The sequence below is a fragment of the Rhynchophorus ferrugineus genome, unplaced genomic scaffold, assembly GCF_030347505.1.
Source record: "Rhynchophorus ferrugineus isolate W39M unplaced genomic scaffold, kcgeb_rfMv2 rfM4, whole genome shotgun sequence".
Classification (NCBI taxonomy): domain Eukaryota; kingdom Metazoa; phylum Arthropoda; class Insecta; order Coleoptera; family Curculionidae; genus Rhynchophorus; species Rhynchophorus ferrugineus.
Window position 1 is genome coordinate 12,675,355 of NW_027472583.1, and position 18,433 is coordinate 12,693,787.

The 18,433-nt window shown below is 32.2% G+C and overlaps 1 protein-coding gene across 3 annotated transcripts in view; it reads right to left on the reverse strand.

The window, feature by feature from the left end:
• Positions 1-18,433, reverse strand: part of kn (EBF transcription factor knot) — a 148,975-nt gene that overhangs the window by 13,683 nt on the left and 116,859 nt on the right. For all 3 annotated transcript variants that reach the window (XM_076402513.1, XM_076402515.1, XM_076402514.1), the window contains exons 8-9: positions 16,427-16,508; positions 7,097-7,214 (exon numbers count right to left, since the gene is read on the reverse strand). In XM_076402513.1, the coding sequence (XP_076258628.1) occupies positions 7,097-7,214; positions 16,427-16,508 (200 nt within the window). The remainder of the gene's footprint in view (positions 1-7,096; positions 7,215-16,426; positions 16,509-18,433) is intronic.

Below are 18,433 nucleotides of genomic sequence, written 5' to 3' on the forward strand. Positions count from 1 at the left end.
AGTTATAACCTCTTATCACTATTGCTTTCAAGAATTTTGCATACATCTGACAACCTTATGACTGACAAGCACATTGGTTTACGTGTTCGAGCTAATCAGACATCATTGTGTCTCTTTTTAACTACAATAAAATGAGAAGCAAAATATTGTATAATTTTGAAACGAATTTACAAATGACGTATGTACAAAAACTTTGAATAGACTATACCAATTGTCGGTTTTCATTTCAATAATTTGGAAGTGGTAAATTTGACGATAATGACAAGAAACAGCTTAAGGTTACAAAAAATTTCAGATATAATAAATTATAAGTCTTATTGGACAAAAATAACTTTTTTAAAGAATTTTTAAATATCTTAGCGGTTGATTAATCAACTGAAAACTATAATACTTTACTATAATATTTTATTAGCTTATTTTTACGTTTTATAAAATGTTTGGCTTATCAGCAGTATGTGTGTATACATGATGTAGTTTTTTCAAAACAATAAATGTATTAGCAGTTTATATATTTTTGATTATATAATATAAATAACAAATGGATTATGCCCATTTAATCTCAATTTCAAAGATTCCTATGTTTAATCAGCCATAATAAGACTGTTTTATTCTGCATCTAATAAAAATGGGCTCTATCGTAACTTTTTGTGTGTGTGTCTCCTTCTTTTCCACCTCCACCGTACGCCCCAAGTCTGTTTTGGTATGCTGGTCTGCTTCCCCAAGCCCGAGAGCTTGGAGAGAAATTGGCTTCCGATTCAGTTCAGTGGAGGACGGAAACGGAAGTGTTCCATATAGCTCCCGAGCTTGCTTCTCTCTCTCTTTTCCATGCTCAACGCCACCGAACCTAATCTGTTTTCTTTTTCACTTTCCCTTTTTCGGACTTTTATTACATGTTTCGCCACAGCGGCGTAACAATTTCTAAGATTTTTCTACGATTTTTAACTATAACATCCCTTATTCACAATAATGGCGTAATCACCCAATTTCAAGCGACTCATTCCGTTATATTAGTTCTACGATTTGTATTTGTTTTCCTAAATCAAGCGAATACGGTAATTGCGAAATAATATGGATGGTATTTTGAATGAAAAAGTTTAGAAGAATCAGTTGAGAAACAATGGTTTATTTTTTATTAAAAACTGTAAAGAATAATGTGAAAAAGTAGGTTAAGTATTTTTTATTATATTAGTTATGCTGTTCTAAAAAAAATGTAATAAATGGTTAGCAATTTTTAAAATTTGTATAAACAAGTAACGAAGATATTATTGATAAGTTTATTTGAAACTTGATTTACTTATAAATTCTTTAAATGATACGTTTTTCGGGATATATAATTTATAACATGAAAATATAGTAGTAAGATGGATACTAAATATTAATTATAGAAAAAGGAGAGAGTTGATTACACATTTGCTGATTATTAAAACATCCGGATAGTCTTATTACATCTGAGGAGACATTCTGATCAAAAATTGAAAGAAAGCGTTTTTTAATCTACAACTTTATCTATCTATTTATTTTCAACGTTTAAAATTTGACATATTTGACTCGATTTTTTTTTCGAAAGAATATAATATAGAGAGATAATGTACAATATATTATATAAATATATTTTTAAAGTTTTGAGAAGTTTAACTACTGTATTCTGAATTTCCTCGCAGTTTCTACAATAATGTCTTCATCTTATATGCTATTTGTGAAAATGTACAAAATATACAGTTATCTTCACATATTAATAAAATATTTTACATATTTCGGAGGAGTGTAGTTATTATGAGACTTGCAGGGAAATAAAGAGAGAAGTAGTCTTGAAGAATGTGTAGTCGATCGCTTCACTAGTTTTTAATCTAATTATTTCCAAAGCTTTTAATAAAGAGACATAATTGACATAATTACATATGATTCAACTGTTAATCGAACACATTTCACAACTTCTGGATGGCTAACTTAAAAAAATGATTTAATTTCTTAGTTACGGCATATGAAGGTAAATGTAGTAATAACATAGTCGATACAGTGGCAAAATCTAGTTTCTGCCAAAGGTAAAATGTGTAGAAATTAAGAAAAAAAAATCGATACCATCCGATTTCTGAGGTATGAAGAATAAATTCAATCGAGCTTCCATGAAAATGGACGATAATGCTGTAAATAAAAGATTTGTGAGATGTTGAATGAGATATGTAAAATGAATTGGAGATTGTAAACTAAAGACAGAAAGGGATCTTGATTTGGAGGAAAAGAGTACGCAAGATCTCTATTTAAACCTTAAAAAACTAATTCTGCGCTACTTACTATCACAAAACTTTAGCGAATGAAGATCCGCAACATTTATTGCTTATTTGATATCAAAAGCTGATGCAAATGGCAAGTGAAATCATTTGAAGATAAGGACAAACAAAGGAATCTATTTGTTGGATAAAAAATTCTCACAGTGCTGAACGTTATAATGATCCTTTAAATTCATTAATACGTAATTTTGCATATATATAGTCTATACACTAAAACAACCAATGCACATCCTCAAGATTTATGACGACAGGATATAGCAACGTTGTCGCAAGTTTAATTGTTTGTGCTTTATTTTTATCACTAATCTTTCGAAGAATTTTGTACACACTTTGATATATTCCGACGTATAAAACAGCTTAATTGCAAGGACAAGACTTTTGGAAATACAGGTTTTATGGTATAGCAGCCTTTATTTTTAAGAAAGTCAATTTCTGATAGATTATTTCTGACCAACAAAACATTTCAAGCCTAGAACTGATTGTTTAGCGGAAAGAACAATGGAAAATTCTACGCTTGAAGTAGGAGAAAGCTTATCGTATAGAGCAGGAATGAATGAGTGAAAGATCGTAATTAGAAAATACCCCAATTTTTCTCAAAATGATTTTTGTCGAAACCAAGTTTCAGTAAAGCAATTTACATGAAATTTGCCGTATAATCTCCTTATCGTCTCATGCTCCCTATCGTATCTACCCATCATTTTATAATATTTAAATTTTCACTGCTTTAAAATTTTTAAAAAATTGACCTTTTGGAGTGACAACAAGGGCTGGTATTTGAAGGCGCACCATTTGTTTGAATGCACTTATTTTACTTTCAAATACATTTATGAAATTCCAATAAATATCTGGTAAAACAATTTAGTTTGTCTTTTTGTTTCCTTCGAAGCACCAGAGTAGGGATGCCTGAAAATATTCATATAACGATATTCCTTGCGATCGATAATATAAAATATAAAATAAATAATGTAATGGGACTTTTGGGAAATGGGAAAGTTTTAAAGTCAGATTTGGTATTTGGATTTAAAGGTTTGCTAAAAATATTGCTTTTTAAAAGTTATCAATATTTTCAAGCCATATATTAATTATTGGTTTTCTATTTTTTTTATTACCGATATGTTTTCTACTTGTTGCAAAAAATAGATACGTTAAAAAAGATACTTGAAAACTTTACTGATGACACAATTATTATGGAAAGGACATATCTCTGCCTAGGGCAGTAGGAAAAGTACAACAACAGTGGCAGTCAAAAAAATCTACAAATGGATGAAAGATTCCCGATTCCTCAAGCCAAATCAGCTAAATACCTCGGAATCCATCTTGACGGTAGATTAAATTGGAAACATTATGTTAGACAATAAGCAAGACACATTAGAACCAAAATAAAACAACTATACTGGTTACTCGGAAGATTATCTCAACTTGATCTAAAATCAAATAAGTTAATTTATAAGACAATTATTAAGACAATTATAAAGCCAATTTGGACCTATAGGGTTGCACTAAAAATCAAGTCAACTAGTCATCCAACGCTGTCAAAAGAAGGTTCTTCGATTGATTACCAATGCTTATCGCTACGTAACCAACGAAGAACTGCACGATGACCTGGAAATCAAATACATTTGCGAAGTTATCCAAGATTTCGCCTTGAAACACGAAAAAAGATTACAAAATCATACTTACATGGAAGCAATACAACTGCTGGACAGCGTGCAAGATGTCAGGAGATTGAAGCGAACCAAACCATACGAACTTATATAAAGTGTATACCTTTGTATAAACTATAGCTATAAGTTAATCACAAGCTATAGTTGCTTGTGAATTAATCCAAGTACAAATGAAATGTTGTACTAAATTAATTTATAATTGAGATTGTGTCAAGCGTATCTAATAAAGATGTTATAAAAAAATAAAAAGAAATACTTATATTTTCATTCTCCGATGTATAATTTAAAATATCGATATTTTTCAGAATACCATTTAAGAGTCGATTTTCGTACGCCACTGTTGCCTCTTCTGATTTCTCTCTTCGCTGCTTCTATATTAGTCTCAACTCGCGGAACAAACGTTTCCGCCTACTAATATCTCACTTTGCGCTAGTTTATCTGTTGTGTCTTAATTTCTCCATTTTCTCCCTTTTCGCCCTTTTCTTAAATGCGCCGGCACAATTGTGTTTGGGCCGCATTTAGAACCAGACAAGAATTACGTTTTATTTTAAGGGACCTTTTTCGGGTTTCCTTCGGGCCTTTCGGATTTGTTTATATTGATTTTTAACCAGAATAATACCAATTAACATATTTCTCGATGTTTGTTTACTGTATCGAAATAGAACCATCGGCTTTTGTTTTCTCTGCGGTAACTAAATGGTAATGAATTAACTCACTAATTTTTGATTGCTTTTATTTCAAATGTTTTCATTATGTTTGTTTTGTTTTATTAAGTTTTAAGCCTTTACGTTTTAGTATTTTTAAATAATTTCATATATTAGGTACACAAATAAGTTTCCATTGTTCGGCAATATAAAATATGTTGACAATGTCAGATGAAAATAGTGTTTTTAGTTCATAGATTTTTTCATGCAAAAATGTTTAAATGTATATTTGATATTTGGAACAATTCTGTACCATCATTGGAAACTTTCTTTAGTTCGACAAAAACATATGCTATATGTATATAGTATATATAACAGGTCAATTGAATAGTCCCCGGCCTACCATAGTAAAACACATTTTTTTTGGCAAAATTAGTTTTTATTATTTAACATAATTTCCGTCAAGGGTGATACACTCATTATAGCGACCCTCCAACTTTTCGATACCATTTTTGTAGTACGATTTGTCCTTTGCTTCAAAATAGGCTTCAGTTTCGGCGATCACCTCTTTATTCGACGAAAATATCTTCTAGAGAGTATCCTTTTGAGATCTAAAAAGGAAATAGTCGCTGGGGTCAGATCTGGAGCATACGGTGGATGAGGAAGCAATTCGAATCCCAATTCATGGATTTTTTCATCGTTTTTACTGACTTGTGACACGATGCATTATATTGGTGAAGCAGCACTTTCTTTTTCTTTAAATGCGATCGTTTTTCAGCAAGTTCGTCCTTCAAACGGTCCAATAACGCTATGTAATAGCCGCTGTTGATGATCCTTCCTATTTCAAGGTAGTCAATGAAAATTATTCCATGCGTATCCCAAAATAAAGACGCCATAACTTTGCCAGCCGACTGTTGCGTTTTCCCACGCTTTGCAACGGGTTCATTGTGTGCAGTCCACTCGATTGGACTTCGGAGTAAAATGATGGAGCCCTGTTACATCCATTGTCACAAATAGAGGTAAAAGCTCGGGTTTATGACGCTTGATCGTCTCCAAATACTGCTGCGAATCATCAACTTGTCGTTGTTTTTGGTCAAAAGTGAGCTCGCGCGGCACCCACTTTGCACAGAGCTTTGCCATAACCAAATGTCTGCTATTTCATTCAATTTCAATTTACGGTGATTCAATATCATTTTGTGGATATTTCTAATGTTTTCTTCGGTAACAACCACTTTTGGGCGTCCGCTGCGCCCACCGCTTTCGGTGCTCATTTCACCACCTTGATGGTTGATTTTCCTGGGGCAGAGTCCGGAAATTCGGCATCAAGCCAAGTTTTTGCTTCATCTTTATTTATTCCCTTTAAAAAGCAATATTTTATCAACACGCGAAATTCCTTTTTATCCAATTTTTTGCAATAACAAAAGTTACTTCACTCAAAATCCTATAATTCACAAAGTAATGATCCGACAGCTGTCAAATTTATACACGCATCTTTTGAGGCTTATGGCTAACTAAACATAAAGCAAACATATGGATGAAAAATATTTATTTCATTCTAGTAGCGCCATCTATTTGTTTTTATTTTGAGAAGCGCGATTAAGTGATTTGTAATATGGACTTGTTACGGTTTTTGTTAACTTCCAACATTATCTGTTATATTTTCTGGACATTGCTCCATTACAGGAGCATTTTGATTAGCATCTGCTACGTAGACAGATTGTTTGACAAATGGGAAAAACCAATTTCTTTTTCCAGAAAATATTTTGAATACAAAAAAATTATAATGTTAAATTATGTATTATGTTCAGTTCTTGATACACAACTGTGATTTAGTTCTGATGTCAGTATCTTATATTTCCTTTAATTTATAGTAATTTGATCTCTAAAATCTAAATCTAAGCCAAGGTGATTAATCAATTTAAATAACTTTTCAACACCTTGTATTCATTCAATATATAAGTGTCCAAGGATTTTGAGTTTATGCAAGTTGTCATTTAATACCACTTCTACGTGATATTACCAGGAAAAGTTATTACAGAATTTTATTTTGCAGGCCTAAGGTTTTGTATAGATTAATAAATTGATTATATTTGAAAATACATCAAGAGGCATTGTGCATATTCCACAAGATATTTTAAGCTAAAAATCCCTTTATCCTAACTGATCCGGAGTTTTTTTTCCTCATATCTTTATGCATACCAACACCCACTGGATTTTTAATAACTGAATTAATATTTTAAATGTTTCGTTTGTATTCACGCTATAGTATTTGTACGTATTGTGTATTGAATATATTTATTTATAAGAATTAAATCTATGGAAGCAAACATTTAAGTAGAGTATTTGTTGTTGAGGTATCAGTCATTGAACCTAGAGTAACTTCCGGAAAATAGTTTAATAACCTTTTTGGAGCATAAAATGTCCCAAAAAACTCAGCTGGTGTTTACAGGTTACTAACCAAGAATGATACATTTTTGTATAATTTATTATTTTGTTTTACCTTCAGTTGGGTCCAGTCGTTTTGCTCTTCTACCATGTTTGGAATTGTTGTGTACGAACATATTATCTGATATGGCCAATAAAGGACCATCTACTGCTACTTGCGTTGATATAACCACCTGAAACAAATATATTATCAGATATAAAGGTATGCTCAATAAAGATATGTTTAAATCATTGTTATAAAAAGAAGATATGTGATTTGATACCGTTGTACGATTCTAGGGTGACGTATAGGGTTTTTTCAATAAGGGCAGGTCGATATTGAAATGAAGGTATATATGGTATTAATAAAATCGGTTTTTTTTATTTGAAGTCTGATGTATACCATTATGTCTACACAAAATTGATGTGTTTCTTGCTATTTTCATGCTATAAGTAGTGGCGTAACCACCAGTATATTTCAAAAATTCATATTTCGGTTCGCAATGTAGTCAGATTATATTAATTGTTTTGGTATATGAAGAATATAGGATACGCGTGGACTGTGACGCTGAATCTTGAATGTGATTAATATAACCGCCAACATATTTTTAAAAAATCACTATATCAAGCTTAAATAAACAAAAAAAAAATTAAAATGTTTTAATGAACTATTAACAACTATTTAACAGCAACGTTCTATATCAATTTATATAAATCAAGGAACACCTCTTGACCTCTTTTAATCTTTTATAAATTAAGACAAAAGAAGCTTTATAATAAATATATTGGTTTGTAGCTTTTTATACATAATAATTTGCAGGGGCGAAGAGTAATCTGGCAATGTTATAAAAATAGTAAAAATAAAGTTATACGGTCCTGAATAAAACAATAATTAGGAAAAGGTTGTGGTGGAAATTCGGAGAATCTTAGTAAGAGGTTGCAAAGGTCTTATTAACATCAATAAAGGCTTTTGTTCATTATGAGCTGTTCGAAAGTGACAAAATCATTAATTCCAGCTCCTGCTGGTACAAACAAAAGTAACCGCTGATTAAAAAAGCTGTTAGAATTGGTCAGTAGGAAATACGTAAGGAAGAAACGTCAAAAGGAAATATGTACATTTGCTCTAGTTTACACAACTTTCTTACTATTGTAAAGATGACTTCAAAAGTTTGTGGTTCCATTTTTAGCCCAGAAATCTTAAAAGCTCTATGGGAAAAGTGAAAAAATGTCTTTAATCAAAACATATTAATTTGTTGATTGAAACAAGAAAATGATATCAATAAATATGGTTTGATACTATGAAAAACCCGTAATTCTCTTTTTCTCACACATAATTAGTTTTGTTTTATTTAAAGTTAATAATGTGTCTTCACAATTGTATAAATAACTTTTTATTTATTTTCTGATAATTTTAAATTCTCTAGACAGTTTCCCATTTTCAACGCAATATTACATAAAGAAACGAAACCTATCGATACAGGTGCTGTTGAAGGTTAGCGTTTGTCTCCAGCGAGACTGGGACAATGACCAGCGTTGTCATTTGTTTTCCGGCTCGAGCTCGAGACGGATTTCAGGATCCAATTTTCCGGCAAGGCCATTTTCGCAGGCCGGCCATTCATATCGGAGATGGCGGTAGCTCTCGGAGTTTTAGAGCGGCTAAATATTGAATTTATGGGGCCATATAGAGCGAGCCGCACGGCTTTCTATGATGAAAGTAGGTAAGATAAAAGATGAGATTCATCCGAATAAGAAGCGTCCGAACCGTTGAACAGATAAGAAACAATTTTCCGTTCTTCTTTCGGGGGAACATACGCCCTCATCAAATTTTTTGTACTCGTTCATTTTTTTGCCGCGATAAAATATTGCACCAGATTAACTGGGTTCGCGTCGGGACATGGATATGATCTGTTTATATTTGATGTTTGCCTGGATACTATTTTATATGAAATATTGCGTTCTGATTTTCGTTTTGTACGGAGGAGAATGTTATTCGAAATATTATTCTCCAACGTATTGCGAGAACCTAGATTTATTTCAAGCTGATGTGGCAGGAATAATAGGTTGGAAGAAAATTATTTTGCTTTTTTTTATTTAAAAAAATCTCTTCAGTCTTGCATCATTAAGAAAATTTTCTTTAGTCAGATGAAGTTAGATCTGGGTTATATGGTGGATGGATCGGAGCTTTTTGGTTCATAAATTTCGGTGGCTTTTGTATAGTCACCTGTTTCAATGGCATTAATTGTTGATAGTAGAAATTAATAATACTTAATAGTTTCTTTGTAATCTTTAAGATTCCTTCAATTATTTCTGAAGCACTTCCACTCGCCAACTATGATATTCTAAATCATTTTTGTCGTACGTGTTCTATTTTCCATTTTGATTTATTTTCCTTTAAGCAATGATTTACTAAAGAAAACTCGGTCCACTTAATTTCCCACTGTTAATTCTTATGACATCTAAGAATCGAGCTTCTTGTGCTGTCCACTTTTGTATAAATTATTCTAAACTGTACTGAGTTGAAATATGTCTGTGTGCCTTGATATCTTTAAGAATTTCATCGAATATTGCTACGATTAACTGGCAGATTACAAAAAAACTACTATTCACCACTTAGAAAGTTTTTAAGAAAGTTATTATAGCACTATCAGTAACAATTGCTGTATTAATTAGCACTGAACATTGTAAAGTTTGTATTCGCTTAATAATAATTTACTTGAATTAGTGATGAAAATTCCATTTGAATGGTATAGTTATTGTTATATATAGACTATATTATATCGGTATTCCATAGTTAGCTAGTCTTTGGATAGATTATTTTAGGAATATATTTAATTTTTTGGCTAGAGTCCAAATCTTAAAATATGTGTATTAGAACAAATATATATACTTCAAGAGTTTTTTTGGCTTCTCAAGATATACTTTATATGTTTTAGTTTGATCAACTACTCATCGAGAGTACAAATATGACCTGTTGGTGAAATATTGATGTAAATGTATTAGAGTTGATGGAACCTATATTGAACATTAACGTCACCTATGTAGTATAAATCTGCCTTTTCCGAAATTATTTTACTATATAAAGTAGGATCGTCATATGCTGTAGATTTTTCTTTAGTAAGCAATAAAAGTGTTCTGATACTGATAAAATGAAGGTTACAACTATTAATTGCTTAAACAAAAGAAACCATACTGTTTTTTTTTTGGACGAACATCATTTTATGTAACCGAACATTCAAAATTTAATGACAAAAGGAACCTTTCGGTCAATTAATCAGCTCCTGAGGATCTGATAATTTGCACCCCATTGGTCCAAATAGGCTTTACGATTGACTGATAATCCAATCTTTTTGATTTTACATCAAGTTGAGAGTATCTCCCGACTAAACAGTACAGTTGCTCGACTTTGAACCTAATTTGTGCTGCTTTTTATCTCACATGATGTTTCCAGTTTAAACTACCATTGAGATTAATATGAACGTTGAAATAATACTACCATGATTAATATGAACAAATATCTGAGCCTTATTGTCTTTGTTGTCTGCATCACGTAAAATGCCTTTTATACAGGTCATTGAATTTTGTTGATTTTAAAATGGTGTAAGATGAAACCATCAAATTTGTAAAAGAATATAAAATTCATTAATATTATGAAAGCTTAGGAGGCAGGAAAAATTTACTACCATTTGAAAGATTAAAGTACTCGGATTGAGCTGGCAAAAGAAATTGAAAAATTCCTCATTCTTGATGGCAATGAGATCTTCAAAAATCATTCAGAATGAGGACGGTCACAAGCTTGAACTTTCAAGATTCAGGGTCAAGTTTACTGTAAAATTGGTTCTTCGTTTTTAATGCCTGAAGTTTTTTTCAAATATATTTTACGAGTGACGAAGAGGAAATATGTCTATATAATCATATCGAGTGGATGAAGGAGAGACAATTTGTGGCAATTTTAGGGAGGTTTTTGCAATTGAGGTTCAGTTGCTCAAACCAAAGTATCATATCGAAAGCACTTACAACGTATCAACTCTTAATGAAGTTGCAATTGTTATGCATGGCGATCCATTTAAATATCGAGATATAACCATACAACGCAGAGATAATATGGTGTAGATGTCCAAGACAATCATTGTTCTTACAATGTTTTGTAATATCCAGTAATATTTTGGAAAGGAGAAAATGAATATCATTTAAACATTATATATTTATGTTTTTTGTATAAGTAATGTCTTTGTATCTTATTTGTCTCTTTATTGTCCAGGGGCAGAAATTAATAGGAAAGTTAGCGCAATGAACTTCAACACATACCGATTTATGATCGGTGCCAATCAAGATAATAATATTCACTGATACTGGCAGCTATTTCATCAATACGTTGTTGATTTGTGTGGGAAAACTGAAACTGAGCGATTGCGAAACATTGAGTTTAATTAAGCGAAGCTTCGTTCTGAATAATATATATATTTACCTGATGCTAACATCAGTGACGTAGATGGAACAATTTATATCGACAGCATCGGTACCACATATATTCTTTCACCATCATTTACTGGTAGTTCGCGTCCTATGCAAGAATATATTCAAGATAATTTTACGTTCATCTTATTTATGTACAACCCAAACTGGGATGAAATTAATTTTGTTGTTGGCAGGCCAAACATTAATGCAACGACATGATATTATTGCACACGTGTTCAAACAAAGATTAAAATGGTCTATAAACTTGATTACACATCACTCAGTATGAAAAATGACGTTTGAACAGTACGACTTTCGGGTCTGCTGGTAAATTCAAAACAAACTAAACTAATATTTCATCGAGGATAATTTTGTTGTTGTTTTTAGTTTGCCTTTCTTATCGAGTATTTACGTTAACAATAGTTGACATTATCGGAAGTTTATATTATCAAATATTTACGTTATAGAATGTTTACGTCATCGAGATGGTGTTGTAATTTTTTTGCACGCCCGATCTTCTATTTGATTCTCAGTCGACAACCCCGTTTTGGTCAACTCAGGAGCGCAGGTAGCTTTCGGATCTTCCTCCTCCCCTCCCCGTCCCGCCGGCCCTGACGCCGCCATCTTCCGCCCGACGGCTCCCCCGACGTCGCGACCGCCGCCGAATATGACTGAGCCGCCGACTGCCGCCACGATCGCCGTCCGAAGTGCATTTCAAGACAGACTCCTCCCTAGGGACGTACGCGTACTCTCGGGACTACCGGCAGCCGTACGCGTTCCCATGGGGACGACAGGACACGGGGGGCGGCAGCGGGGGCAGGTGGCGGCAACGGCGAGAGACCGTAGGGGAATACGGGGTCTCGGTGGCGGCGGCACGCCGTTCAATACGGGCGGCCATCGGAAAGGGGCGGCTAGAGATTATGGGGGGTGGAAGAAAGGGGAACACGGAGCGGGTGCGAGGGGGGCGGGGGGTTAGGTGGTCGGTCGAGGAGCGCGGGGGAAAAATGCTGTAAGGGACGGAGATCGACGTTTTGTTTGCGTGAAAAGGGAACGAAATGCCGTCAGTGATGGTGGTGGGAAATTGATTTTTTTTCCGCGATAGTTTCATTCAAATTTGGTGTCGGTTCAGGGGATTCGAACAAAAAAGCCGAGCGTAACTTTTGTCCCTTTAAACTAAGCAATCGATATGTTATCACATAAGTTGATATTTCACTTACTCCCAATACCTTTATATATTGCTCTTTGTTTTTTAGTCATTTATTATGTCTGGTGGAAGGTGGAAATTCTCAAACAATATAATTTTATTAATAGAGCCGTATAATCAGTGTATGATAAATAATAATACTTACAGTATTTTTCAATTGCCACGGGTCGATGATCGGAGTCATTTCATATATTAAGAGTCATGATATCTGATGTTTCTTTTTAGCATAATTTAAATAATATGTTAGACGACATACGCTTCCATCAGGATGGTGCTACATGTCACACAACGAATGCTACGGTTGACATTCTGCATGAAATGCTTTTTTTAATTATTTACATCTTACATTAGATGTGTTTAGTACAATCTTATTTACAAATAAATTTATTACTACTGTTTTGTTGTACCTGCATTAATACATATGCAAGTCGAGTACGGGATAAATATTTGAGTACGTATTTCCCAAATTAAAATAAAATTAAACTACTCAAACTGAAGTTAAGAATAACACTTATACACTATGAAAATTCGCGTCGTTTGGTTCGCTTCAAACTTCTGATTTCCTGAGTGTTGTCCAGTGGGTGTATTGCTTCCACGTTGTTGTGACTTATTAGTGATTATTTAGTAAATCAATTTGATTTCGTTGGTTACGTAGCTATAAATAATGATAATTAATCGAAGAACTTTTTATTGCGTTGGACTGCTAGTTAGTTTAATGTTTTAGTGCAATCCCATTTTTATTAATCCCATATAAGCTGTATTTTTAGTCTCTAATCCATTTGTACTTCTTGTTGATTATCACTAATATTCTTATACAGCCTTAGGCATAATAATAACTGTGTCGTTAAACATTACAAAAGCTTGTGAGACGTCCAGGAATATTGCAGGATAGTAATTATTTTCTTCAAATGTCTTTTTCAATAATCGCTGCTAGTCTGTGCATTTGGTCGATTATTGACTGGTGATTTTAAAATCCAATCTGGATTTCTGGAGTTTAATACGTTTTAATAGCAGTTTCTCAAAAAATTTTGATTTGCAGGCAGCAGCGAAATACGGGGTTTCTTCCGCTGCTTCGTCAGATATTTTAAGAATACTTATTTGTACCTCCTTAAAATGTTTTGGGACATGCTTTAATTTTAAACATTCCTTGTTGTAAACTCCTTGTTTTTTTCTTGTGGTATTTTCTAAGTCACAGATATATGTTTACATAACCCAGGTCATTGAACAAATGTAATTGTGTCTATGAAGCAATTTAGATGAAAATTGGACTTTGAAAATTAGATAATTATTTAACTTTCCAAGTAATTCATCAGAATATCAATATCATTCCACCCTTATAGAAAAAAACCCGTTGACATTCTATTTGGTGTTTTTGTTATGATAAAATTTCTAAACCAAAAAAAATTATGAAATTCAGCTATTTAAGTATATTTGAATAAAATAATTAATGCATTTTCTTGTCTTAATTGTAAAAACTATTACAGTATGAATAATAAACGTTTCTTCATGCATTTGATCATAATTAATTCAAGATTTTAAATTAGCACAAATACTTGTCGAACAAAATACTGATTTCTTTATTTATTATCATTATATTATTAACTGTTAATGCAAGATCCTGATGTTTTTTAAACATATGTAATATTTAATTGTTCTTGATGGAAAATACAATAGTTATTTAAAGTTAATAAATTATCGATTTTTAAATATGATTGTTTTAGATCTCAAATCCTGAAATATAAAATAATCCTCTAGAAAAATATATTACCATAATAAAAGTAAAATGTAACCAAATTAATATACCTGATTAATATGATGTAATTAGCACTCATTTTAAGAAAAATATCGAATGAACTTGAACTTTCCGAGAACATGAAATCTATGACAACAAAATTCAAGCAAAACGTGACTAAAAACGATTACCAGTAGCTATAAATAAAAGAAATCCATATCGCTGTTGTTTATATCGTCTGTTTAAATTAAGAACTACTTAATTTATTATGATTAAATTTTTCATATTATTGGGTTGCTCTTTGGTAAGGAATCAAAACTATATATTGATTCAATATTATCAAATTATTTGTTTAGTTGCTTGAACATGTTTCTCTTGCTGAAGATGCCATTACCGAAATCCCACAGGATAACAAATTATCTAATGAAATGCTGTTGAGCATTATAGATGATATTGTTCAGTCAAAATCCAAGAAAATATACCACACTATATATAACATCAATCAAAACACCAGCATCTGTTTCAAAGACTATATATACATGAAAGAAGATAACGTTGATGGAAGAAGTATCAACACGTGGAGAGAATTTGAATTTACTTTTGATTTCCCGGGTAAGTATTATATTTCTTCTATCATTCTATTTGTGCATGCTCTTCTATGTATCTAGGCTATTGTTGTAATGAAACTAATACAAATCAAACATCTGTTGATAACGGACATTATAAAACCATTTCGGTGATATTCGAAAATGGGGATAGAAAGCAACTGCCTTTTGAAATGTTTGAACAGTCCCCTGATTATACCATACGAAGGAATGTCAGATCCTACTGTATGTCCAGACTATCTGTACTGAATAAGAGTTATTTTGAAAATGATAACAGTGACCAGAAAAAAGTAGTTATAAAGATGAGTGATACTGACGAGCATAGAGATGGAGACGTTCTCACGGTGGTTCAGGATCAAGATGCGGAAGAGGAATTTTCGTCAAACCGAAGGAATCAAAATAGAGACGATGACTATGAGGACCAGGTTTATGAGATAAAAAGGTAAGTACACATTATAGCTAATTTTTGTCTCAACTGGTAATATCGCCTATATAGGGCACCAAAAAGAAAGAACCAAATAGGCAAAGCCAGGATTAACAGTGTATACAGCGAAGTTCCGAATTGGAAGGAATCAACACTAATTAATAATTCGCCAACAACAAATACCCCATCAAAAATTAACGATGACAATAATAAAACATTGACAACAAAAGAAAATCAGAATGCTCAGCCTACTATTGAACTTAAACCCGAATCTTCGAAGAATACCAATAATAATAAAAATCACTCAACTTTATTCAATTATCCGAAAGAAATAAATACAGTTACAGTCCATAACCCATCAAATAATGGAGATCTTGATAGGATACTACTAACTAGTGATCATAAAGACGTTATTGACGCAGATAATAAACATTTAGGTATTAGTAATATGTTTATATATATATATATATATATATATATATATATATATATATATATATATATATATATATATTAGTTTTTAATAAAATATATTGTAGAATCGACATCTAACGTTGATCAGCTTAGTTCTCCGGTGAATGAAAATGATGTAAACATTAAAGCATTGCACTCAGAGGCATCAACTTTGAGCAAATTACTCTCAGGTAAAGATACAACATCTGCTTTCACAGTTTTGTTGCTTCTAGTGTTTTTCGGGTTATTGTAGCTGAGGTACTACGACATGAAGAACCAGATGAAATACTTACTGTGTTATTTTAGGTAAATGGGTTTTGTCGTCTTTGATCGATTTGGGAGATGACAAGATCGTGGTGAGAGGTGATATAACAGTAATGAGAAAACATCAAAACTCTAGCAGTAGTAAAACTGAGGAACATCTTGATATACAGTAAGAAAAATTATACACAAGTAATTATTTATCACTATTAATTAATTTAATTTATATAATTGTCAATTAAATAATTATTATGAAATAAAGTTATTTTTACCTGAAATCTTCTCATGTCTCTTGGATTTCCTGCGTTCTTCAAACAGTTCTGATTGCACTTGAGAAAGAATTTTAAGAAGAATCTGTAACAAGAAGAATAAATGTTAATATAAGTGGTTGGCCTAGTGGGTTAATATTAATAAAGGCGTCAATTTCTGTTTCAATATATTTGTGTTAAAACTTTCCAACAAAGGGCTATGAAATATTTGACCATTTTTCTCTATTTGCGTAATAAAAATCGTTAAAAACATGATATTTGGTGACAAATAGGGAACAAATACGGATCTATAAATAAATAACTATATTTGTCAGTGTTATATTTAAATACTATTTAATTGCCTCGTGATCAGTATTGATTTGCGAAATGTCATAAGATATATTTTATGAATCTTGGCTATAAATTTATTTTTTAGTTCACTAGTTATCAGAAAATTATATTACTACATTACTATTCAGAAATTACAGGGCTGTTACAAGCTTTATTTTAAAATTAGGGAAAATTTAAATAAAACCAAATGTCGGTCCGCAGATATACATCAAATTGTAGCATGAGAATTTTAGAAAACAACAATTGGATGGACCTTTGAACCATTAGTAACAAAGCCTGCTCCACGCGGCTGAATATTGGCTTTTCAATGAATTATAACAGTATTAGTCTGAAAAATACCATGCTTTTTCAGGAACCAACCGATAGTAGAGGAGGGATTGATTGTTGTTACGTATTGTTGCTGAACTGATAATTTATCACTGCTTTTCTGGTAATGTCGGAATGTTGGTAATTACTTTCCTGTTTTTCTAACATATTTTACTTGTTATAATTATGCATTGTTGTATTTTTATTATACTGATAACCTCAAACTGCATAAGCTACGTTCCGTCAAAATAGCAGCGTTATAGATTTATAACTTTTCGGAAATATCGAGTTTAGTGACTGAAAGGCTTAATTTAGGCTAAAAAAGAGAGCAGGTGGAAATCATCGCCTGCAGATAGAGACCTGAGACTGCTGGTGAGCCATCTTCAATCAGAAGAGCATGTGAAACGTGTTTACGACAACTGACAACAAAAATGGTGCTGATTTCAAGATAAAGAACGCCCTGGTAGACCGAAAATGTTTTATTTGTTTTTGAATGAAGACCCAACGCAACCTAAAAAAGAATTGGCAGAAAAATTTAATTTGAATTGAGTCGCAATTTATGAGCGATTGCAAGTAATTTGAAAGATCCGAAGACAGGCATTTAGAAAATCCGAAAATGGTCGGTGAATTTCTGCCTCAATTGTATGAAAGGAAGTCATTGCTGCATCGAATAATAATGGGGGGTGAAAAATGGATTTATTTCGAAAATCCCAAGCGAAAAATGTCATGGTTATCACCTGCCGAAACATCTCCGTCAACTGTATGATCAAATCCAAATCAAAAATCACCATGCTTTGTTTCAGGTGAGAGCAAGTGTCGTATATTATAAACTATTGAAAGTTGCATTAGGTTATAGTAATTGTACTGAAAATATTATATATATACCAAACCAAACTAACATTATGTTGATTCAAGGTACTGTTTGATTCTATCTCACTGACATTATTTCATATTAGATGAGCCATAAATTGATCAGCTAAACAAAATTTAACTCAGCCAAAGATAATAAAAAGTTAATTACAATTTTTTTTTTATATTTGTTTAAAAGAAATATTAATAGCAAATAAATCAACAACTTTCCAAAATTAGTTTTTTGTTAAAAAATTTTTTGAATATAAATCATTTGTCGAGTTATAATTTTCCGAAAATTTCATCTCCATTGAAATGTGCCTCGTTGTCCACGTCCACCCATTCCACCGCCATCGTTTTTACCCCAGCATCAGTGACGATTTGTTTTTATTTTGCGCATTTCCAACAAAAACTGTTGATACGACCGGGAATGGTATCGTTTATTTGACCCTATTTCAAAAAATAATTTATAAATTCGGCTTTCAATTTGCAAGCGCAAACCGCAAAATGCTGAATGCCTCGCCA